The 27032-nt window shown below is 37.1% G+C and overlaps 1 protein-coding gene across 45 annotated transcripts in view; it reads left to right on the top strand.

The window, feature by feature from the left end:
• LOC139762916 (CUGBP Elav-like family member 1) overlaps positions 1-27032 on the top strand; it is a 464351-nt gene that overhangs the window by 270582 nt on the left and 166737 nt on the right. For 38 of the 45 annotated variants that reach the window (XR_011715864.1, XM_071688195.1, XM_071688391.1 and 35 more), the window contains 5 exons: positions 7194-7276; positions 10367-10415; positions 12065-12270; positions 20900-21040; positions 26456-26530. Coding sequence is in view for 44 of the 45 variants with exons in the window: in XM_071688195.1 (XP_071544296.1) it covers positions 7194-7276; positions 10367-10415; positions 12065-12270; positions 20900-21040; positions 26456-26530 (554 nt within the window). In the remaining variant the exon portion in view is untranslated. Of the gene's footprint in view, positions 1-5730; positions 5802-7193; positions 7277-10366; positions 10416-12064; positions 12271-20899; positions 21041-26455; positions 26531-27032 lie in introns of those variants that run through there. The other 7 variants (XM_071688306.1, XM_071688351.1, XM_071688542.1 and 4 more) reach the window with 2 other exon arrangements.

The following is a 27032-nucleotide window of genomic DNA, read 5'->3' as shown; positions in this document are numbered from 1 at the left end:
TCAAGGTACTTTCTAGTCTGTATATTAACCTAATGTAGCAATGATCATTTCAGACACTAATCTATGTTCGTATGTCACCAAGATACATATTCAACTCATCGTCTCTGTATCAACTTCTTTAACCTTTAGCTTTCTCTCCCATTTCGATTTTCCTTCGTCTAATATGATTCCTTTTGATTCTACTATTTAACTGCTTACACTTGATCTCGGGTATCACATATGGTTGTTCTCCGTGTAGCATTGACTAGGCTGCAATCATGTTATTAACGCTTCAGATTTCACTTATCTTACCTCTCTCTTCCCCTTTGTGTACAAGTTATATGACTGCTTCGTAGTTGTTTATGATTTAATGTCTGTATTTGGTTTTTCAGTTAGTGTGTGATTGATTTGGGGCTCTCCCCTGCGAGAGGTAACACAGTGACTTGAAATTCGCCTTTGACGAGTATAGTCTCTCTTGCCAAAGACCTCTGACATACCCAAGATGGTGTACACCTCTGAAGTTAAGGAAACAAGGGAAAGGGGAAGACCAAGGAGGGTGTGTAAGGCTGGAGTGAAAAATGCTTCGAGGGTTCGGGGTCTGAACATGCAAGAGGGTGTGAACGAATTGGAGCGATGTGGTATGAATATATATATATATATATATATATATATATATATATATATATATATATATATATATATATATGGTTGGGGGAAACTAGAGAGGTCTGTGTATAGGGTACTTTGGTTTCGGTGCATTTTATATGACAACTAGAAAGTGCATGTGAGTGAATGAGGCCATTTCTTCGTCTTTTCCTGGCGCTACCTGCATCGCGGGAAATGGCTAACATGTAAAAGAAAAAAGGTGAAAGATAAATGATACGATCGCCTCCTTTTTGACCGGTCAGAGCTTTCAACGGCTTAAAATTGTTTAGCAACGTCCATTCAGAACGCTTAACTGCTTAATATAGTTTTTTCCTACTGTTTCTTTATAATCATCGCACAGTCCATGTTTATGATAATAATCATGAAATTATAATTGTTATTATTTGATATTATAAATATTATTATTATTATTATTATTATTATTATTATTATTATTATTATGCTTAACCGCTAGGAAACAGACGAAAAATAGCCATTCTTCATTTTTATTATTATTATTATTATTATTATTATTATTCACGGAACATTTACTTAAGTATAGGCAGGAGTAGAATAGAAATGAAAGTTAACAAGAAGCCAAAGGTTAGATAGGATGGAGGATAATATTGTTTAATAGACATTAGCCCTCGTCATTTACTCCCTTCTATATTCGTATAATTGACTGTGTGTGTGTGTGTAGTGCATTACTCTATCATGACGACAACAGCTAATGCTCCCTCCCTTTTAAATCCCAGTATATTCAAACCGTTCATTTTACAGTGTCAGGAATGAAGAATGCTCATTGACATTAGTGACTGACAATGGAGAGCACTCAGTTAAGCCAAGTGAAACCAGTTTGCTGCCTGTGAGGGGAGTATTGTGGTCTGCTCGCCATAAATTCGCGATGACAAAAACCAATTAGTCCCCATACCACGAGATAACTATGTACGAGTCCCCCTTAGGAAGAAGGTATCAGGTCTAGTGTAATTGAACGGGAGGCCAGAGTCCGGTGAGGTTAAATGCTTCTGTATGGCCTCTAAATCTGCAGAAGGGAAGGGAAGGGAGAGAGAGAGAGAGAGAGAGAGAGAGAGAGAGAGAGAGAGAGAGAGAGAGAGAGAGAGAATCAGTCCTAGTATTGCAAGGCAGTTATCGAAATTGCCATATAAATTCTAAACAACGTGATGGAGGACGAAGGGTGTATGTTAATTAGGGATGTGCAGGACTTGGATCACACGGTTATGTAGGAGTCTTTAAGGGAGATGGTTGCTTTGTGAATATGCAAAAAAAAAAAAAAAAAAAAAAAAAAGCAAGCAACGCAACGTAGAACCTTACTACAAAAGATACGGAAAAATTCCAGTGTAGCTGCACTTAGAATTTCACTTTGAAATGTCCATGATCTTACAGTATGGAGGATATAATATAACCTGTAAAACAAGATTTGGATCGTAATTATGTATTGTAGTTGACGATAAACAAGACGATTGTAGGGGAGGGCTTTGAACATCAAGGGCAAACGTGCTGTTTATTAGTGTATAATTAAGTGAAGCCCTTGTGAAATCATCAGAGCTTATGATGACTTCACCTCACTAATGGAAGTTTACCCGATATTCGATGTCATTTATATATATATATATATATATATATATATATATATATATATATATATATATATATATATATATTCCTATGAAACACGAAAAGTTCCCAAGTGCACTTTCGTGTAATATTCACATCATCAGGGGAGACACAAGAGAGAAATATAACAGTCAGTTGATATACATCGAATAGACGAAGCTAGGACGTCTCTTCGATGTATATCAACTGACTGTTATATTTCTCTCTTGTGTCTCCCCTGATGATGTGATTATTACACGAAAGTGCACTTGGGAACTTTTCGTGTTTCATTTTCCCCGTGGACTCATAGGAATATCTTGATCACGCGCAAAATTGTGATCCTTTCCAATATATATATATATATATATATATATATATATATATATATATATATATATATATATATATATATATATATATACGTTATATTTGAGGTCTCTTGTCCAGAACTGGTTGCAGGGAATTTGATGCAGTGTGCGCCGGCAAATGTGTTCCAGTGAACAACCAAGTAAAGGACCGTGTGCTGTTAATTAAAGGTTCGGTACATACTTCTGTGTAATAGAAACACCTGGGGAGGAACGAGCTATCTTACATTTCGTATTTGATGTTGATAAGACGTTGATTGTTTAGCAAGGAAAATGAGGGTTCATTAATGTGGGAGTAGGTAACACACCTGTAAAATGAACAGCAAAACGTGAAAACCACATCCAAACACCTTAACAGTCAAGATATATCGTAATGATTCGCATCTTCGTTGTGGCATAATCACCAGAGATGGGGTGACATGGGGGAATCGCCTAATTAAGATGCACGGTATATAATGAACCCAATGCTGAGTTATATGATACATACAATTATTTTAACCCTTTTGATATGTGTGTGTGTGTGTGTGTGTGTGTGTGTGTGTGTGTGTGTGTGTGTGTGTTGGAAAGGATCACTGTTTTCGCGTGATCAAGTATATTCCTAATGAGTCCACTAGGAAAATGAAACACGATAAGTTCCCAAGTGCACTTTCGTGTACTAATCACATCATCAGGGGAGACTGACTGTTGTATTTCTCTCTTGTGTCTCCCATGATGATGTGATTATTACATGAAAGTGCACTTGGGAACTTATCGTGTTTCATTTTTCCCGTGGACTCATAGGAATATATATATATATATATATATATATATATATATATATATATATATATATATATATATATATATATATATATATATATGTGTGTGTGTGTGTGTATGTATGTATGTATGTATGTATGTATGTATGTATATCGCCATTTCCCGCGTTAGCGAGGTAACGTTAAGAACAGAGGACTGAGCCGAAGAGGGAAAAGCCTCACTTGGCCCCCTTCTCTGTTCGTGGAGGGGAGAATTTCCAGCCCCCTGCTCCTTCCCCTTTTAGTGACAGTAACACCAAGTATGTTAATTAAGAGGTGGAGTTACAGAACCATCAAAGGAGAGACGAGTGTTGTGAGAAGAGTAGAAACTGGGTCTTAGAGACGTTAAACTTAAAATTTCGTCTACCCCAAGTCTGCGTTTACTAAGGAAGCTATATCAAGAAGATAAGCAGATCGAGTGAGAGAAGGAGCTGAATTGGAGGATGTGGATGAATGCATCGTATGAATGCATTTGGTTATTTGTGCAAGAGAGGTAATCGTTGAGAGAGAGAGAGAGAGAGAGAGAGAGAGAGAGAGAGAGAGAGAGAGAGAGAGAGAGAGGGGGGGGGAGAAAAAGTGTAGGGGACAGGACCAAACCCTAAAAAGAGACACCGCTGCTGTTGGAGAAATAGGGGAATGCTGGTCCATCAACAACCACAGAGGTAGATCGGCCGGAGAGGAAGCTAGATATGATGGAGCAAAATGAAAGGGGGATGGGGGTTGAAGCCAAATGAGGGGAGCTTAGAGATAAGACCCCGATGCCACCCTGTGAAAAACTTTGGATATGTTGAGGGCAACTGCACAAAACTCCCCAAAATCTTTCAGGGATGATGACCAGACATTATTAAGATAGGAAAGAATATCACCAGTGGATCTCGCCATGCGGAACCATATTGGTGATCAGAGAAAAGACTGAGTTTCAAAGTGTCTGAGGATATGGGAGTTGAGGAACAGCTCAAAGACTTTGGAATTGGTATATGTCAAAACAGTAGGGCGATTGTAACAAAGATCAGAACGGTCACCCTTCTTAGGGATGGGATGTATCAACGCATGCTTTCAAGAAGAATGAAGTTTTGGTTTTTAACCAGAAACGGAACAGACGAACAAGCACAGGTGCGAGTTTAGAGCCACACTTTCAGGACACAGGTATGGATGCCCTCAGGACCACAAAACAAACAACCCCTTCCACCATCTCCTTTCAGCTTTCATATGTTTGTATTTACGAAGTCACCCGTAAATGCAAATTTATGTTTCGTTTATTTGAACAAAACGCCTTTCATTTTCGTCGCCTGGCTCATTTAACATATTTGTTTATAACATCTATCCTTTTTTTTTTTTTTACTGTTGAATTAGTACTTTGGTGTAACAATCAAATAACTCATAGTTCAAACATGTCACTCGTGTTTTGAGCTTTTCATCGTTATTTGATGAGCTTGTAATATGCCATCCTCCCTTGACCAAATCTTAGAGATACTTATATATTTTAGCAAAAAAAAGAAAATATACCAGTTAACCCCCATGATTTAGTACTATGCAAAAGGTTCAGTCTCAACAACAGCGGCTGGTCATGCTATCCCAAAAAAGCTGAAATTTAATAGTTCTTTTCTTCTATCGTTTTGGCCGACGTTGAAGTTATGGTTGGTTCACTTGAGGTTCCTCTTCCCCCATCGGTTGTCTCAGGTTAAGCTGGGTCAAATCTTGTTAGGTTACAGGCATAAGAAAACCCAGCTGGGAAATATGATCAGGAGCGGGGTTAAGATAAGGTGATCCCTGGTTTTAATTAAGTTCCCTTATTTTTTTTTAATGTGTGTACCTACTTTTAACTACACTTTTTTTTTTCATTTTATATATAAAGATACTAACCGTCTCTATCATTACCACATTCGATATCGTTCAGTAAGGAATAAAGATAATGTGTTAGTTTAAGGGCACCAGTGATTTATGGATGTGGAAATAAGGTAAAGTATCAGTTCAGAGGCAAAGTGGAATGATTTATGGACATGGAAGAAGTGTATATCAATACCTGTATATCCTCATTAAACATGATTTAGACTAGGGGAGCTTGAATTTAAGGATTAATATTAAGCTCTGGTATTACATAATTGTAGTGGGAGGGGGGAGCCATGATAATCTTGGGGGAATGTGGGATCAGAATAAGGGAAGCACTTCAAGAAATAAACAGAATGTTAAACAGAATGTACGGAAAACCTTTGCTGTACTTTCTTTAATAATTTGAACTTGATTTTTTTTTATGTTAATTTGAAAAAAATTATGTAATTTTCATTCATTGGCTGAGAAGTTTGTTCGCTAATCGTGTTTAGTGTTCGCCGAGTGTGTTTACTCCCTACAATTTCAACACTCTAACCTAATGGCAAAAGAAAGATAAACGTCAATAACCTTGGTGAGGTTTTCATAGGTTCACGGGTATATTCAGTTGTGTTTCCAAGGATATATTAATGCACATTTTACCGTAGAGTTATGACTCGTATAGGTTTTCATAGGGAAAGAATGTAATGCTCCTATGTCTTTAAATATCTTTCTAATGGGATGGTCCATTGATATGCTTCTCATTCAGAACCATACGGTGTATCCGCGGTGCCCCAGTGATTCATGCACCTCGGCTTCTGTATTTTTTTTTTCCTTCAGAATGATTCATTAACAGTGAAGTAACACAATGATGTAACATCCAAAGATATTTACTAATGAGGTTTTCATAGTAACTTTTTGAATTTTTAAATGTTTTAACCTGATTTTGTATCAGCTAGTCACATTTTCGCTGATCTTCAAAGCCCTCCCCTCCGTCATTGTATCTGATATTTTTCAGAAATAGGAGTAAATGAAACACCAGTTTATGCATGGCACTCAACAAGCTTTGGATGTTTAAGTGATTTTGTTATGCAATATGATTTTCTTTGTATCCTGTTCAAAAAATATAATGAGTCATGGAACATTATTTCGAGCATTTTTTTTTTTATTAATGAAAATTGAATAAGGCTCCAGTGAGGGTTATGTTTATCTGGGAATATGTTGGGTTATATGATGTACAAGTAGGTAAAATACATGGAAAAGAATCAAGGGAACTTCCGAAAACCTCATTTAATTTTCCTTACAAGCCAAGTTATTTAATAGAAATATTCTAAATGTTTTGTATGAATATACTAACATTAAAAAGGTCTGCTTCTGAGGTTGCTTGTAGTGGCTGCTTGTAGGGAGGTTGAGTGGTGGCATAAAATGGTTGCTTAGTCTGTCACCTCTGTTAGTATTCGCTGAGAATTGGTGTACTGTTAATTCATGGGTGTAATTGGTACATTTCCATAAGAATATTGATCTTCGCAATAAATTCTGACAGGAAGGGATGTTTGGTAAGATTCCTATAGATTCTGAAGATTGTGTACTGTATTCATATTTATCAGCTCCAGATTTTCTCCACTTTCACCCTATGTAATGTTAGAGAGTAATTTATATTAATGTACTTCAAACTATGCTCTCATATGTTTTCTATAAACACTATAGTAGGTAGCATTGTTGAAAAAATAATCACTCCATATTTAAAGTTAGAGTTGATGTATGGCTAGTTGGTAATTAACCAAGGAATATTGATCCTGTCTTATTAAAGAATTTATTTTGTAAACTATCAATTCAAGGATATTCCACCTTTAGCTTTGAAGTGTGACCTAACTGGAATTTTATTAGAAAGGTTTATCCCTAGTTATGGTTAGTTGGTTTGTCTGCCATACATGCTAAGGTGTAATGTTTCACTATCATGTACAACATATATACATTCTATTCACAGGATGCTGTTTTGTGACGTTTTATACCCGCAAAGCAGCCCTGGAAGCACAAAATGCGATGCACAACATTAAGACCTTACCTGGGGTAAGTATTTTTTTTTTATACATGAAATAGCAAGTTTTTTTTGCAGATATGCCCATAGAAAATGTTCCTTGTAGTTTGCAGATATGACCATAGAAAATGTTCCTTGTAGCTCAGATGATATTAAGATTACTATGAAGATCTTAGCTTGTATATCAGGTAACTCAAAGATATAAAGTATTCAGAATGAATAGACATTTGTGTGTGTGTGTGTGTGTGTGTGTGTGTATATATACACAGACCTTACATGTAGGTTTTCTGCTCAGTGGATGGTTAATTTTTACTTAGTGACTCTGGGTATGCTGGGTATGCAATAGTATCATAACTAAGAGGCTACAGGTTGGTAAAGTCTTATTTTACTTTCAAGTTTCATCATATCAAACATCTGCATTGATGCAGATCGTATTGATGGATTTGTTATTGTTAATTGAACTGTATGCCATATTGAAGAATTATAGGTTACATTAGGCTTGATAAGGTTAGGTTGAGTTAGGTTTTTGGCATTAGGATTTTCTCTTTTCTTACCATTAGTTGGGGCTAAGTGAAGGTACTGGAAGTATCTTGGATTAGGATTTTTCATAATATATTGTTTTATAAAATGAGTTCGGTATGAATTTTAAAAACGTAATCTAGCATGATGTGACTTGTTTAGAGTGATTATTGCAGGCGAAATAAAGTCCTACTAAATGCAACAAATCCTTTGTTATGAATATTATCAATATTGATGTTAGAGCTGACATTTCCCGAAATTAAAATGAGAGCTCGTATCTTTAGTCTTTCAGCTAAAGAAATATTTCTGTGATTGAAGCCATTCTAACATTTTTATGGTAGTGTCTGATCTAGATATTAAAATATGCACTGTAGCATTCAGTCCCTGCAAAGTTGAAAGCCTTTACTCAGATTCTAGTGAGCTACCTAGAATTTATGATGCTAAGAAAGTGGTGTAATGCAATTCTTTAGGCTTAAACGAACACCTTCTGACCTTAAACACACACACACACACACACACACATATATATATATATATATATATATATATATATATATATATATATATATATATATATATGGATTGAAGCAAGGCATGTGAAGCGTCTGGGGTAAACCATGGAAAGCTGTGTAGGTATGTATATTTGCGTGTGTGGACGTATGTATATACATGTGTATGGGGGGGGTTGGGCCATTTCTTTCGTCTGTTTCCTTGCGCTACCTCGCAAACGCGGGAGACAGCGACAAAGTATAATAAATAAATAAATAATATATATATGTGTGTGTGTGTGTGTTATCCTAAAAAGGACTGCGGTGTTTGTTCAGCATCCAAAGTTCTCTAAACATTATTATGTAAGAATTGAATGATATTAATTGAGAACAGTGTAGACCTTCCCTCCCAGGAAGGTTCAAGAAATCATTCTTTGCAGAGGTTGGATGAAATTAACAAAAGTAACATTGGTTGTGTGATAACGAAAAGTAAATTTCTTCCATGAATGAATGAATACATATGTACTGATGGCTCAATATATGGTGAAGGTTTAAGTTTTGCTTTACTGTTGAACAAGAATTTTGGACAGCAAAACAACCTGATGAATCTTATCATATTTGATACAAAGCTGTTATATGGTATTCACGCTGCACCAAAGTTTTCTGAGCAAGCCCCCCCCCCCCCCCCCCCCCCCCCCCCCTAGAATTTAGAAAATACATCAATATCCAGAGTATACTCCAAGCTGTTATCACACATTACCCCATTGCAACCCATAGTTTAGAAAGTTCAAGATTGGATTACTAGAATCCACTCAAAGCATAAGATTGTAGAATTCTTCTGATGTCTTGGGCATGATGGTATCAGGGGTAATAAGACAGGAGATGCCAAGGCTGAAAGCTGGTATATGTAAAATAAATAAGTATGTTAGATGTAAATGGCAAGCTAGATGGGTCTTGGAAGTCCAACGGAACAACAAACTATGGAGATAAAGAAAGTTGTTGAAGTATGCCTTTCCTCTTTCAATAAGAACTACCATTTTGAGACATTTTTTTGACTGACAATTGGTTATACTGTGTTGGCCCATGAAAGAGTAAACCTACTCCAATATGTGCTGCATGCACATACAGTATTACCATGAGATTTGTATTAATGGTATACTAAAGTTGTAGGCATCTCAGGATCAAATAGGAATTACTGGGGATAGGGGAGAAAGAATACTTCCCACGTATTCCCTGCGTGTCATAGAAGGCGACTAAAAGGGGAGGGAGTGGGGGGCTGGAAATCCTCCCCTCTTGTTTTTGTTTTTTTTTAATTTTCCAAAAGAAGGAACAGATAAGGGGGCCAGGTGAGATAAACCCTCAGAGGCCCAGTCCTCTGTTCTTAACGCTACCTTGCTAACGCGGGAAATGGCGAATAGTTTGAAAGAAAAAAAAGAAAGAAACAATGGAAGGAGTAAAGATATTAGATAAATTTTAGACTAATATTAATTCAGTAGGTGGATAAACTTCTTAAAGGAAGCCCAAAGATATAATTGTGTAGAAAGTTTTTATTTCTTCTATGCTAAAATTGCAGAATGACCAATAAATTCTAGTGCCTTTCCATGTTCAGAAGACTCATCCTCAACCTATCTTGTGAGAATGAGTGGTGTCACAGTCTAGTTAGCAACACTCACAACTCATGATTTAGGATGATACCCAGTCCCATTGGTGTATGCTAAATGTTCAGAATAATTGATCATTGTCCATATACTGTGAATTATGGTCCATTCATGTTTATTGGTTTCTGGAAAGCTACCTTATTTTCGGAAACTACAAATTCACTTTAGAAACTAGCCTTAGTATGTAATAATGAAATGATAACCATTTCCTTAGTTTATGGTTGCAGTAAGTTATGCTCAAGAGTATTTTTCTTCCTTAAATATACGATTCCACACACACCTTCAGATTGGATGCTAACTGAGGTGAACTCATCTTGGGAATTTTAATGAAAATGATAAAGAATCATGAACCTTTGAGCTCCTGTTTGTGAAATGTTTTAAAGATTTTGTGTGAAATGAAATTTTTTTGGAATTTTTCATGGAATTTGAATAAAGTATGTCCTGTCCTACCTTTCAGATGCACCACCCTATTCAGATGAAGCCAGCTGACACAGAGAATAGAAATGGTAAGTTTTAATTTTTTTGATGATTAAGACATATTGCTCCTAAGGATTAGTTGAATATGCTGTGTCACTGTTGTAGAAAGCATATTTGTACTTACATAGAGCTTATCATAATTGAATTGTCCTTGCTTTAGAGTGTTAATTGTGTGCATTTGGATTAATGTTTGTGCCCAAAGTTTACTTTTTATGTTCACTGTACAGTTCTGTATTGTGAATGACCATATCCAAAGTCAGCCTGTAATGCTGTAAGGGGAAAAGTAGCATCTCCTGGGAAGAGATTTCTGTTGAATCATATACACCATGGTTTGGTACATGTTTTTTTCTGATTTAGTGCCAGTTTCTGCTGTAACTCTTACATGTGCTTTCTCACATTTCCTCAGATAAATTCATTAGAAATAATGTACAAACTAATTTCACAGTCCTCAGGCACCTCACTCTAAATATCCTAACTGATCGATGAACAATGGTGTTGTTCATGAGAAATACAGCTGCTATCTCATCCACTGCAAGTGCTTTGCCACACTTCATCTTATGCATGGCTTTCACTACCTTTCCTTTTACCAAGACTATTTACCTTGGCTTTTTCACTCCCTTTGCCTCCATGTCTCAAACACATTTGCCACCTTATTGTCTAACACTTTTAATAAGCATTCAGAATACCCATCCAATCTCTTCTTTGCCTTTTTCTTTACCTGTTACCAATTTTCCATCTGCTCTCCTCTGGTGTTCCCATTTGTTCTCCTGTTCTCTTCATGGTATATTGCCTCCTTCAAAACATTTTCATGTTCTCCCCCACATTTGCCAGTATTCTTTCACCCCATCTCTCATTGGCTTTCTTCTTTCCAGTCATATGAACTCCTTCCTTGCAGATGCCACCCATACACCTTTCCTGTCTCTCTTCCTTTTTTTTATGTACTTTCAGAATATTTTATAATCTCAAACTCTCCCTCTGTACGTATACTAAACCCTATGGTTCTACTTGCTTTTATTTTCATCTTTCTGTTCCACATACCTTTTATCTCATTGCTTCTAAATATTTATTTTTTTATATTATACTTGATCACCGTTGTGAGGTAGAGAGGAGACGGATGAAGAATGGCCCATCCTTTCAAATACATATATATACATATAAATGCCCATACATGCATATATGCAAATATTTATATATCAGCATATATACATATACACAGAAATATACATATATACACATGTACATATTCATATTTGCTTGCCTTCATCCATCCTGGTGCCACCCCACCCCACAGGAAACAGCATCGCTACCCCCTGCATCTGTGAGGTAGTGCCAGGAAAACAGACATAAAAAGCCACATTTGTTCACACTCAGTCTCTTACAGTCATGTGTAATGCACTGAAACCACAGCTCCCTATCCACATCCAGGCCCCACAGACCTTCTAAATATATGTGATATTTTCCCATTACAATCATGTGCAATACGTCCTGCAACAACCTCTATCAGCATGCCTTTACAGTAAAGTTAAATTCAGATTATTGCCAGTACTCTTAGGTTTGATTTATCCCACAGCTCAGTCACTGAAACCATTGAACAACGACAGAATTGCAGTTCTCCTGGACTAACTTCTGGCTTAACACTAAACTTTATCATCTAAAGTTTCAAAACCTTGTATTCCAGAACGTAAGCTGTTTGTTGGGATGCTAAGCAAACGGTACAATGAACAAGATGTACGTATGATGTTCTCATCTCATGGTACCATTGAGGAATGTACTGTTTTACGAGACGCAAATGGTCAGAGCAAAGGCTGTGCTTTTGTGACATTCTCTTCTCGTCAATGTGCCATTAATGCCATTAAAAAGATGCATCACTCTCAGACAATGGAGGTTAGTGTTTCTATGGGAAAATTATTTATTTTCAGGAAGTAAGTCTTTATTCATTATAGTTATATGATGATTTCATATGCAAAAATTTCTTGTTTGTAATAGGTATTAAAAGTTGTAAAGTACTGTATTATTCAAAGTAGAAGTAATATTAGGTTATTTTACTTGTTTGCATAATCAACTTGAGATGTAAAATCATTCAGTTGGATGAGCAGCATTGATGGTTGTCTTCTGTATATCTGCCATATCACAGGCTCCAGACTAACCTCTCTTGCCAGAGGGGTTGCCTCATCATGAAAAGTGAGAAATGGGATAAAAGATATTGATTTTATTAAGCTGTATGAGGTACTAATTGTGCTGTTGATCTAAGCTTCGTGACTTCAGGGTTGTATGAGAGCCAGCAGATGAATGTGAGCTGCAGAGAAAATAAGACCAAGTTAATATGCATAAAATAGATTTGTAGCTGTTTAGTGAGGCTTTGTTTTAACTGTATAGTTTAGGATTGGAGCTTGACATTTGAATGGTTTACATGAAGTGTAATGGATTGATGGGAAGTTGAGGTGGCCTTATAGATAGGTATGGGGCCCTTAATGAAAATGACTTTAGTGAAAGGAAATACAGAATTTTTGCATATTGGGCAGGGATATGGGAAATTTGTTTTCCCAATAAGGATGTCCATGATTACATGATAAAGGGAGAGAGATGACGGGATGGATAAAATTATTAGTGATTTGCTTGAAAGAATATGGTAGGTTGCATGCATATCTTGAGGTGTAAGAGAAGACCAAATGGTTTGAAGAATATGGTAGGTTGTGTGCTTGCCATGAGGTGTAAGAGAAGACTGAATGGTTTGATACAGAAAGATAGTAAATGCAGGTTTCCCTTTTATTTTAAAAATGGTCTAGGACTGAAATTATAAGTGATGATTCATGGTAAACAAAGACTAAGAAGTGAATTCAAGGTAAAGCTTAACTCTCAGCTAGTACTTGAGAAGGTGAGAGGTACTGATGTAACAAAAGAAAGTGAAGTTGATAGGGAGGCATGTTTAGAGTATACTGACAGTGACTGTCACGTAGATATATGGCAGAGTAAGAACAAGTTCATAAAGTCTGAAACAGCATGGTGAAATGAACCTTTAGGGATTCTGAATGATGAGAAATATAGTTAGTTGTAAAAGAGAAACAATCTCAGAAAATGAGGATCTCAGCAAAGGGAAGAATGATAATGAGAATGGTAGATAAGTAGTTTGTGTGAAAAGGGGAGAAATCATTTGTGACAAAGGATGAAGTATTTGCAAGTCAGAGAGTGAAACAGCTGATTTTGAATGAAGAAAACTTGGAGAAAACAGTGTTTTAATACCTAGGAGTAGACGTCACAGCAAATGGAACTATGGAAGTGGATCTGCGTTGTAGGGTAAATGATGAGCAAAGGTTCAGGGAGCATTTTCGAATGTGTGGAAAGAGAGTTTGCTATCTTTGAGAGCTAAAATGGATATATTTAAAGGTATATCAGTCTCAACAATGTTGTATGGATGCAAGGTGTAGGCTGGAGATAGAATCTACATAAGAGGGTGGTTGTGATAGAGATGAACTGTTTGAGGATTGATTAAGTAAGGAATGACAGGGTAAGGGAGAAATGTAATAAGAGGAGTATGGTTAAGAACGCTGAGGTGGGCGTGCTGAAATGGTTTGGACACATACAGAGAATGAGTGAGGAGAGATTGACAGAGTATATATATGTCAAAAGTAGAGGGGATAAAGAAAAGGGGGAACCAAATTGGAGATGGAAGGATGGCTTAAAAAAGATTTTTAGTTTTTGGGGCCTGAATATGCTGGAGGGTGAAAGTTTTGAATGGGATAAGGTGAATTGGAGTGATGTGGTATACAGAAGGCAACGTGCTGTCACTGAACTGAACCAGGGCACGTGAAGCAGCATGAGGAAATTATGGTAAAGTCTGTGGGGCTTGGTTTTGGATAGGGGGTTGTGTTTTTGGTGCATTACACATTAAAGCTAGAGAATAGATGTGAGTGAATGATGCCTTTTCTTCATTTGTTTGTGATGCTGATTTGCTAACACAAGCAAGGATGAACATGAATGGAGGAAAAGAAGGATAGAAAAGAATAGATTATTGGTAGTTATTTTTGTGGTGTGCCTGAACTGGAACTTTACCACACCTTAGGAACTGGTTTTAAAAGCACTGGCAGAATTTGTTTAGGATCACATTCTGGTTGCATTCTTACATGTGCTGAAATACTTATGCCTTAGTAAATACTTATATCACATTCTGGAATGGATAAACACATCCTAGTTTTCACAAGTCTGATACCACCATTTTTTACAAGCTCCTGCAATAACTGAAATCAGTCTTCTTATTGGGATCTGGATGCTCAGACAAACACACCCCAGTCCATGTAAAGCCTGCCAGACCTTCTTCTCAGGTGGGAGACATCATCCAAATGGATTACTACAACTGGGAATAGACTTAGAATGTATAGTATTCATGAACTTTACCATGAGAGACAACAATTGCTTTACCCTCCCCCATGGGAAATTTACCTCTAATATATAGAGTTGATAGAGATGCTCTGTGGAAGGTATTAAGAATATATGGTGTGGGAGGCAAGTTGTTAGAAGCAGTGAAAAGTTTTTATCGAGGATGTAAGGCATGTGTACGTGTAGGAAGAGAGGAAAGTGATTGGTTCTCAGTGAATGTAGGTTTGCGGCAGGGGTGTGTGATGTCTCCATGGTTGTTTAATTTGTTTATGGATGGGGTTGTAAGGGAGGTAAATGCAAGAGTCCTGGAAAGAGGGGCAAGTATGAAGTCTGTTGGGGATGAGAGAGCTTGGGAAGTGAGTCAATTGTTGTTCGCTGATGATACAGCGCTGGTGGCTGATTCATGTGAGAAACTGCAGAAGCTGGTGACTGAGTTTGGTAAAGTGTGTGGAAGAAGAAAGTTGAGAGTAAATGTGAATAAGAGCAAGGTTATTAGGTACAGTAGGGGTGAGGGTCAAGTCAATTGGGAGGTGAGTTTGAATGGAGAAAAACTGGAGGAAGTGAAGTGTTTTAGATATCTGGGAGTGGATCTGTCAGCGGATGGAACCATGGAAGCGGAAGTGGATCATAGGGTGGGGGAGGGGGCGAAAATTTTGGGAGCCTTGAAAAATGTGTGGAAGTCGAGAACATTATCTCGGAAAGCAAAAATGGGTATGTTTGAGGGAATAGTGGTTCCAACAATGCTGTATGGTTGCGAGGCGTGGGCTATGGATAGAGATGTGCGCAGGAGGATGGATGTGCTGGAAATGAGATGTTTGAGGACAATGTGTGGTGTGAGGTGGTTTGATCGAGTAAGTAACGTAAGGGTAAGAGAGATGTGTGGAAATAAAAAGAGCGTGGTCGAGAGAGCAGAAGAGGGTGTTTTGAAATGGTTTGGGCACATGGAGAGAATGAGTGAGGAGAGATTGACCAAGAGGATATATGTGTCGGAGGTGGAGGGAACGAGGAGAAGAGGGAGACCAAATTGGAGGTGGAAAGATGGAGTGAAAAAGATTTTGTGTGATCGGGGCCTGAACATGCAGGAGGGTGAAAGGAGGGCAAGAAATAGAGTGAATTGGAGTCATGTGGTATACAGGGGTTGACGTGCTGTCAGTGGATTGAAGCAAGGCATGTGAAGCGTCTGGGGTAAACCATGGAAAGCTGTGTAGGTATGTATATTTGCGTGTGTGGACGTGTGTATGTACATGTGTATGGGGGGGGGGTTGGGCCATTTCTTTCGTCTGTTTCCTTGCGCTACCTCGCAAACGCGGGAGACAGCGACAAAGTATAAAAAAAAAAAAAAAAAAAAAAAAAAATATTTTTTCCCACATTCCTCCCAAAACCTCTACTCAGGTCTCAGCCTGAGTTAGTGTTAAAAGTAAAGATGCTCATTACTAGATTGAAACCATGACCACTGACTATAATCTCCCACAGACTACACATACAGATGGTTCCATGCTGCGAGCTACTGGTGCTGCCGAAAGTGCTGTTGTTGTAACACATACTCATGCTTTTTTTTTTTTTTTTTTTTTTTTTTACTGTAGCCTAGGACTCAGGGTTAATAGCTGGGCATCCACATTCCAAATGTAACTATTTGCTATCTATAAGCCTTTAAATATGTTGAAAACTCTAAGTGTGATACTCTCATTTTAAGTGATTCTTTCATCATTAACTGCATTAAACTTGCTTCATTATGGTTGTAATATGCTTGTGTCTGAAGCTCAATACAGGCATAAGCAAATCACTCAGTTTGGGGTTAGAGTCCACTCTCTTTGGTTTCCATCTCATATTGGGTTTATCTTGATAAAGCTAATGAACTCGCCAAAACATTTGCATTGAAAGATGAAGTTGATTACCCCTGGGTTTATCTGTGAGGTCTTAAAAACCATCAAATTCAAAAAGAACATGAACAAAAGCTTTTAATATAAAGAAGTAGTGAAATTAACACAAGAAGGTCCATATACCACCACAGTATCATGCAAAAAGATCAGTATTCATATGGTTTCACCAACAGGATTAGTAGACACCTCATTGTTGTCGCCCGACTTAGGCTGGGCTATAGATACTCATGGGAGTAATTTTTGCCTACTAAGTAATGTTCACACCTTGGAGCATTACATCCTTGACTGTTGTAAAATCAGTGAGTTCAGAGATGATACTTGCCAAGCATTACAAGATATGTGCAAGCATTTCATCCATAACAGTGTTCTACCTCAGATACTTGAAAAGTATCATAAATTTGCTTATTGTAAATAGTCCTACTGTTTTTCAACTCCACTTACTGTGTGAGTTGCCAGATCATTCATTGTCTCCCAGACCATGTTAAAACTTTTCTCACTATATAACGTATAATCTATTTCAATCATTGACGCCGAGCCCCTGGACGTTTTGTACATTCTGTATCTTCTTTTGTACTACCGCTTACAGGATAGGTAGGAGTGCATCGCTTACAGAATAGGTATGAGTGCACCACTTGCAGAATAGGTAGGAGTGCACAGTAGATTAGCCACAATTTCAGAAAAAATCAAAATCAATCCTGCACTTGATTTACATGCCAAAGTAAGTTTATGTATCTTAGTATGGGATGTTAAATCTTTTGATACTGATATGTTTTTTCGTGGTATAATACAGGTGACCCCAACTTATGATGGTTTCTCTTGCAAATTTTTACTTTACAATGGTTAGATATTGAACACTTTATTATGAAATAGGCGTTTTGTTAAAAGATTTTGTCCATCTGTTGGCTAATGTAAGTTTTCTGAGGATATTTACATTAGGCTAGGCTAAGCTATGATGTTCAGTAGGTTAAATGTATTTTCGACATGATATTTTCAACTTACAATGGGTTTATCAGAATGTAACCCCATTGTAAGTCGAGGAGCATCTGTAATGTGTTTTAATGTTTCCAGGTCAGGTAGTACTTACTCATAGAGCACATTAGAATATTACTTGAATGTAATCAAATATTTCTTAAAAGGCAGCCATCAATGGGTGCAGTATAATTCAAATGATTTTCCGAGTACTTTTGGGATAGAATTCTGATTTTCTTATCCTTGGCATCACTATGAATAGCATTATAGCTGGACAATTTTACAATATCTTTGAAAACAACTATCTTATTGCAGTACTTGAATGTATATTTACCAGAAATCCTTACATACCTTTTTTTTTTTTTTCTCCCGCGTTTGCGAGGTAGCGGAAGGAAACAGACGAAAGAAGTGGCCCAACCCACCCCCATACACATGTATATACATACGTCCACACATGCAAATATACATACCTACACAGCTTTCCATGGTTTACCCCAGACGCCTCACATGCCTTGATTCAATCCACTGACAGCACGTCAACCCCGGTATACCACATTGATCCAATTCACTCTATTCCTTGCCCTCCTTTCACCCTCCTGCATGTTCAGGCCCCGATCACACAAAATCTTTTTCACTCCATCTTTCCACCTCCAATTTGGTCTCCCACTTCTCCTCGTTCCCTCCACCTCCAACACATATATCCTCTTGGTCAATCTTTCCTCACTCATTCTCTCCATGTGCCCAAACCATTTCAAAACACCCTCTTCTGTTCTCTCAACCACACTCTTTTTATTTCCACACATCTCTCTTACCCTTACGTTACTTACTCGATCATTACCTTTATACATAGATATTTCATTACAGTGCTTTAATGTAAATCTAGCATTTCATACATTTAAGTGGTGACCTTCATCAGGTGGAATTTGATTCCAGGCAATTTCTTCAGTGTGTGTGGGGTAGAAATTCTGTATTATATAGCTTAGACATCATTATGGAAGTCATTATTACTTAAAAACCAGGCAGTTTATTTATTTCATTACTAATGGAAAAGAATATTTGAAATATTAGGTTACAGATTTTTTTTCTTATTCAAATCTGTCACTACTATAAGGCCTTAGTATTTTTCAAAGAAATTGTACACAAATTCTTGAATGTTGCCATTGCAAATTGTCACTGTGCAAGAGCCTTCAGTATCATTTACAGATGATTAATGCAACTATAACCGTTGATGTGCTGTCAGTGGACTGAATTAGAGCATGTGAAGCATTCGAGGTAAACGATGGAAAGGGGCCTGGTTATGGATTGGGAGCTGTGGTTTTGGTGCATTATACATGACAGCTAGAGAATGGATGTGGCCTTTCTTTGTTCCTGGTTCTACCTCTCTAATGCGGGAAGCAGCGATCAAGTATGAAAATAGGAAAAAATAACGATATGAAAACATTAGAATAACCTAATGTGTGGCAAAAATAAGAGATAATATAAGTGAAATTATACATTTTAAAAACAACTGCAGTTGTGAGTGTTTAAATCTAGCATCTTGCAAAGGTGAAGTGTGTTTACCTTCTTTGATGATTTGCGGGTGACCAGGATACACTGCATTTTTTCCAGCTTTGATGGTAGGCTGTTAGTGAAATATAAGGATAAGTGATGGAATCAAGTATGAACTAGGAATTTATTGAGGGGTAGGAACCATTGAATCCTCACAGGAGGTCCAGAGCAGCCCTCATTGATTCCTCATTAAAGTCTAAGGCGGTCTTTGAAGTAATATGAAATTTAATGCCTCTGTTCATTGCAGCACAATGTCATAGTTAGAGGATATGTATGAGTGATTTGAGAGGCTGTATGCATGTAATCCAATTCATGTAAATTGGAGTAGACCAGAAGATTATAGAAAAATTTAACTTGGGTGGTGTGTTAACCAGGCAGTTGCAGCTCTTGATTCTTTGAGCATAAGGCTTTAGTTCTCTAGCCCTCATCATACCTTTCTCATATGGTGAGATCCAGCTATGGATGGGTGCTGGGTCCATGTTGATGTTTATGAAACCTATGATGTATGATACCCTTTTCATCTCCACATTATGATGTATGATAATCTTTCCATCTCCACATTATGATGTATGATAATCTTTCCATCTCCACGCTAGACAAAGCTGAATTGAAAATGCAGAAAACAAAGTTCAGATGTTGCAGAGACTCTAAGAGGGTGTGTTGTATTGTTGCAGTCTGTAAATCTGTTTTGCCGATAGATACTCTATTATTCTTTTTGACGAAATCTTTCTATCACCTTTCTATACAGACTGTTGAAGAGGACATTTCTGGTATATCTTGTTTGTTCATTATATATGTTTGATAATGATACAGCATACCGGAAAGAACCTGTGGGTTATAAGATTGAAGGGAGATTTTGGGAGCTGGATGATAAGCTTCTCTCCCAACTCGGCAAACATGCATTTTGAATTTACACCTAAGGAACTGATGACATTATTAAATAGGATAGACATCTTCAAACTCATTATTCATTGGGACCTAAGGGTAAAGAATAAAATTCAGGAGTTGCACATGGGTTGATTATCACTAGAAACATACTGTGTTCAGAAAAGAACTAGAGGCTTAAGAAAGTAAAGGCAGATTGTTGTTACTTGATTTTAAGCTGTTTCAATTCATTTTAGATATACAGTTATGGAATATTGTTTGTGTGCTTTATATATCAGTCTGTCCTTTCTAGACTTAGAAAACAGTTCTGTTTGTTTATGTCTGACACCCCTTCCCTCTGGAAACTCCCTCAAGGGGATGGCAATTGCAAAAGTCTCCATAACTGGTAAACTCTGGTGCTACTTTTTATCCTTTTGTGTCACTCTTACAGGCCACTGGCAGAGGGCAACTCTATTCCTCCACTTCTTGATTATCTCTTTATAAGATTAGAAACAATAGAAAGAGCCAAGTGAGGATTATCCTCTGACACTGCTAAGGTGGTAAAGGCAAGCTGGTACTGTATAAAAAAAAAGATAGATAGATATTAGGCCATGTCGGAAAGGATCACAATTGAGCATGTGATCATGTATATTCCCGAGTCCACGGGGAAATGAAATACTTGGGAACTTATTGTGTTTCATTTCCCCATGGACTCAGGAATATAAGGCCTTATGTAGATAGGTGATGCAGTGCTTGCTGGCATACATATTCTCCAACACAGACACCCTCAGTCTTTTTTGATGTTATTTTCAAAATCACTTTGATGTCAGATTCTGTGTGTAGTCAATCTTTACTTTTCATGGTTATTACTTTCACAGGGATGTTCTTCTCCGCTAGTGGTGAAATTTGCTGACACCCAGAAGGAAAAGGATGCAAAACGTCTCCATCAAGTGACTCAAAACCTCTGGAATGTTGCCTCGGCTAACAACCTTGCTGCTCTTGGACCTCAGTACCTCGCTGTGAGTGAAAATGATTGGTCTTAGAAAGCTTAATGTGGTGTGAAATATATGTTTCTGCCAGTGCCCTCCATTTCCCTAAATTTTAACTCTGATACAAAATTTACTTTCTAATATCATTATACAGCTTTATATGTAAATTACGTTACATAACAGACTGGAAGAGTGAGTGAATGAAAAAAAAAAGAGGTAGGGACATAATCTAGAATTTTTTTTGTAAAAGACTATAATTCAAGATAAGGAGTTACAATCAAAAATGCTATTAGAATTCTGGGTATAACTGAACATAAGTGAAGTAACAGGTGTTAGTCATAATATGAAATCAGAACATGGAGACAGGTAGACAGCAAGATAATAGGTTGAATAAGAAAAGAGGATTATGTAGATGGACAGTTGAACCGAGCCACATGCTATTTTTTTTTGTAAAGCTTATCTGGTATGAGCTTCAGAAACTTTTGCAGGTTTTAAGATTATGAAGGAATGTTGGCTGTTAAACGAATGCTTGCCTTTTTTCATTGTTACTTTTAGAACTCATTTGTATTAATAAAATCTTCTGTCCCCTTTTCAGGAATATAACCAAAAAAAAAAGGTTCAGACAAAAGCAGTGAAATTTTGATAAAAATGTATGTAAAGTTTGAAATTTTTAAGAAATACCCATTTCTGTGAGGCTGTATCACAGTGATTTTTTTTTTTTTTTTTTTGTCGCTGTCTCCTGTGTTTGCGAGGTAGCGCAAGGAAACAGACGAAAGAAATGGCCCAACCCACCCCCATACACATGTATATACATACGTCCACACACGCAAATATACATACCTACACAGCTTTCCATGGTTTACCCCAGACGCTTCACATGCCTTGATTCAATCCACTGACAGCACATCAACCCCGGTATACCACATCGCTCCAATTCACTCTATTCCTTGCCCTCCTTTCACCCTCTTGCATGTTCAGGCCCCGATCACACAAAGTCTTTTTCACTCCATCTTTCCACCTCCAATTTGGTCTCCCTCTTCTCCTCGTTCCCTCCACCTCCGACACATATATCCTCTTGGTCAATCTTTCCTCACTCATTCTCTCCATGTGCCCAAACCATTTCAAAACACCCTCTTCTGCTCTCTCAACCACACTCTTTTTATTTCCACACATCTCTCTTACCCTTACGTTACTTACTCGATCAAACCACCTCACACCACACATTGTCCTCAAACATCTCATTTCCAGCACATCCATCCTCCTGCGCACAACTCTATCCATAGCCCACGCCTCGCAACCATACAACATTGTTGGAACCGGAAAGAACCTCTGGGTTATAAGATTGAAAGGAGATTTTGGGAGCTGGATGATAAGCTTCTCTCCCAACTCGGCAAACATGCATTTTACCCATTTTTGCTTTCCGAGATAATGTTCTCGACTTCCACACATTCTTCAAGGCTCCCAGAATTTTCGCCCCCTCCCCCACCCTATGATCCACTTCCGCTTCCATGGTTCCATCCGCTGCCAGATCCACTCCCAGATATCTAAAACACTTCATTTCCTCCAGTTTTTCTCCATTCAAACTCACCTCCCAATTGACTTGACCCTCAACCCTACTGTACCTAATAACCTTGCTCTTATTCACATTTACTCTTAACTTTCTTCTTTCACACACTTTACCAAACTCAGTCACCAGCTTCTGCAGTTTCTCACATGAATCAGCCACCAGCGCTGTATCATCAGCGAACAACAACTGACTCACTTCCCAAGCTCTCATCCCCAACAGACTTCATACTTGCCCCTCTTTCCAAAACTCTTTCATTCACCTCCCTAACAACCCCATCCATAAACAAATTAAACAACCATGGAGACATCACACACCCCTGCCGCAAACCTACATTCACTGAGAACCAGTCACTTTCCTTTCTTCCTACACGTACACATGCCTTACATCCTCGATAAAAACTTTTCACTGCTTCTAACAACTTGCCTCCCACACCATATATTCTTAATACCTTCCACAGTGATAAGAAAATATAACTAGATGGAACCTCTAAAAATTGGTAAAGAATTTGACTAATTTATTTATGTCATGATGGTCATACGTATATTTTTCCCTATCGGAAATACAGAAGTGAATGACAGCCAGGTGAAAGATTAAATCATATTCCACAAAATTCAAAATAGATTATAACATATTCAAAGTGCCACCTGTTTTTCACTTATTTAGCATCTTTTTTGTTTATTTTTTCTAGAGAGGGCATTTTTCACATTAATGCTCAGAACAAAGCTTGTTTTAGTTTTTCATGTTATTGAAGCAAGTTAGCAAGTCCTCCCTAGGGAATTGGGCTTCTGTGCTTTTTGAGTCTTGGGAATCCCGCCCCTTGTGAAATTAATCCCTACAGAGTGCATAGCTTATATAAGCACTTGATCTGCCCTATATAAATGTGAATTGAGTCAAAGGTTCTATAGAATAGAGGTTTTTTCAAAACCTAACTAATTTTAGCTCATCATTGTTTAAAGCATTTTCTTCTTATGCAAAGATAGAAAGAAGTTATTGTGTAACTGCATATATAAATCTAGGTTTTAGATTGTATTTCAGTGGAAATGGATTATTTAGAAACAGATGAAACCTCCAACTCTGAAGATTTTATGATCCTGTATGTGAACTGAGGACTTATGGTTTTTAACTATTGGCCTGGCTGTGTTGGGCCCTGAGTCACATGAAAATTTTACTTGCAAAATAGATAATAATGGTCATGCCCTACTTTCCTTAGCTCTTGTTCACCAGGCAGTGACAGAGTTACAAAATGAACAAGGTTTTACTCTCTCGAATCCCAGCACCATCATGTGGAACCAGAGCACCTTATTCCTTTTTCACCTTATAATTAGTCATCAAACGCAAGGGTATTTTATGCTTCCTTCATTGACAAATGGACATAAGCTGTCCTCTACCTATATGAGTGTCTGATAGCTATCCAACGAGCAGATTTTCAAGGAGGTCTTAGAACTTTGTAGAGGCTTATTATATTTTACTTAACAATCATCAGATCTCATGAATGAGATGAATCTAAACTGCAAGACAGTGATAAGTCAAGATATTTTGAATGAGGTTTGCCTCCTATGATCATATCATCCAAATAAGTGGTCTCTTTGATATATTTGAGTTGTTTTGTGGAAGAGGACAGTGCTTTGTCCTATTTTTTTCCACATTAGTGAGGTAGTCCAAGGGAACATGAAGAAGGACACATCCACTGATATACACATACACATACTCCTCTTACAACCACACCTTCCAAAGTCCTTCCAGACTGCAGTGAAAACTTCCTGCAGGTTTAATTGGGTTGTAAGGAGGGCTCATAAGGTTCTAGAATGGATCAAGAGATTTCCCACAAGAGCTTTGAGAATTTATGGATTTTTGATCCACCAAGAAAAATCTGCTGAGATCCATGGTTTATTTTAACACTGGATTTGTTGATGATTTTAGTAAATCCGTTGGACTAAGTCGAGAGAGAACGTAAAAGTTTAAATGTAGTTGGACATTCTCTTCTGGCATATTTAACATGCCATACCATCAGGTGTTGGCCTCTTTATCATTGATGCTCATATGTCTTTGTACCATAAAAGATCTGGGTTGTATTTAGACTTCAACCTTTAAATATACCTTAATTTAGGAACAATGGATGCTTGTTGCTTGATTGTGTGTTGACACATCTATGGGACTTGAAATATGTTTCTTAAAGTTTTTGTGAATGTGCACTGTTGTAAAGAACATTCCTTGAGATAACAGGTCAATTGGAGTTTCAGTGGCTCCTGAAAACCATAAGTCCTTGACTTGTCTTAGTTTAAAAAAAGACTTATTCTTCAGATCCCTCATTCTTTATATTGTAGAATGCTTGTACCTAGTTTTATTTAGATACCAGTCATTCCATAGCTTCTCATGTGATCAGATAAATAGCTTAGTATAAAAATGCTGAACTTTATTTAAAATCCTTCTGGCTGCAACTGTTTGAAATTTGCAATCAAGAAAGTAAAAGAGGGGCCTTGATGTAGGATATATTTACAGTTATTGTCTTTACTGAGTTTCTTAAGAGTTAACCTTGATCACTGGAAATATTTACTATATAAACATGATTTTCTTTCCCTTCATGTATGGATCCCTATTGAAGTTAGTGGCATCCTCTGAAATTCATTTTAGTAGAAAGATTTTTGAGTAGGATATGTAGATAAATTTTGAAATTATTACCATCTTTTGAAAAAACAAAGGTACCATTAATTTTTAAGAATTACTTTTAAAGATACAGTATTATTGCTTTTATCCTAAAATTTAAAGATACAATGTTATTGCTGTTTTCCTAGTTTCTATGAAAATTAAAGATGGATTGATTGAAAAGTACTTTGAAATATTTAAGAATTGCAAACATGGATGGGGAAGAAAGAATACTTAATTGTAGAAGTCGCTTGAAGATGGGGCTGGGGCTGTAAATCCTCTTCCTGTTTTGTTACCTTATAAAAGAAGGAACAAAGGAAGTAGTTAAGGTTAGCTCACTCATCTCTTGAAGCTACCTTGCTAAGGCGTGTAATATTGAATTGGTTGAAAGAAAGAATAGATACATCAGTACAGCATAAACTGGAAATTGAAAATATGTTTTACTGTACAAAGAAAATTTCTTACAAGATTTTATATATGATTACCATAGGGTTCCTTTATCAAGGGGTCCTATGTGACCTAGGACCCTTTTGGGGGGCTCCTGCAGCAAGGCAGGACTATTCTCAGTGGCAATGACAGGATGGACTCCTTTGAAATCATAATTTCTTTGATATGCCACAAGTTTTTTCAACTGTCACTGATACAGCCTCACCAGAGTGACCTTTCACTTGCAGTTTAACCTCAAGCAGACAGAGTCCGGTAATAGCACTTGTAAGAATTACATATAAGAATGCAGTTTGAAATTGTATGTATCGTAGGGAAGAGAGAATGATAATTGTTGTATGGCTTTTTTCAAGAGATTATACACCCAACATAAGGTGATAAATTGAATTAATAGAGAAAATTATGTTGGCTGTAAAAATGACTTATTATGACATCATTGTGGGATAGTACAGACAAAAGATGGATATTGTTTGATTCATATGCATACAGTTCTTTTTTCTACATGCTTAATTTATACTGAAATACACCACTGAATTTTTGATAAACATATTTATATAGTATACTTAGAATACATTTTGTTTTTGTTTCTCACCATGATATTTGCTTAAGATAATTGAGATGCTCCTCTTTCATTGATCAGAATTATTTTCTTTAAAGCTGACAACATTGTAATATGTTTTTAGACATATGTACTATAATATATGCACAGTGTCTGCATATTTTTTTTCAGTTTCACACTTAGTTCTATGTTAGGGATGATTATTGCTAAGTATTTCTCTGTCTGCTTGAAGAGAGAGAGAGAGCGCGGAAGAGAGAGCGTTTCCTCTGCTAACAACCTGGTCGCACTTGGGCCTCAATATCTGGCTGTGAGTGTGTTGCTCTTTTGCATTTGTTTTCTCTGTTAAAGCAGAAATAAGTAGAAGAGTATAATCTTTTACATATGTTGTGTTTGTAGATAATAGAATTTCAAGTTGATTGTGAATGAATTTTAAACTTTTCATTAAGACATGATTTGCTTGCTTGTGGTTATACCTATAGATGTTGCAGGGCATGAAATTCATGTTTGTCCTTACCAGAATTGTGTTTATTTAGGATCAGATATTATTTGGTGTTAAAATATTGGTGATATAAGAGTCTGGAAACATGCAGATTTTTAAGCAGGAACATCAATTCCAGGTCAGTATTCATTTGACACACTGAAGGTATTAATTTAGCAGCAATTTTTAGAGTACTGTGTGAGATATTGTCTAGTTACATGTGAAGGATTGTTATTTAAGAACATGGTTTCCAGATGTCTGATTATCATTTTTGTTGTTACACGTTTGAATTTACTGTATTAACATAGTGATTCATATTAGTGGCCTCAGT

The sequence above is a fragment of the Panulirus ornatus genome, chromosome 3, assembly GCF_036320965.1.
Source record: "Panulirus ornatus isolate Po-2019 chromosome 3, ASM3632096v1, whole genome shotgun sequence".
NCBI classification, from domain to species: domain Eukaryota; kingdom Metazoa; phylum Arthropoda; class Malacostraca; order Decapoda; family Palinuridae; genus Panulirus; species Panulirus ornatus.
Note: the sequence above shows the minus strand (reverse complement) of the source record. Positions and strands in the feature narration are given on the sequence as shown.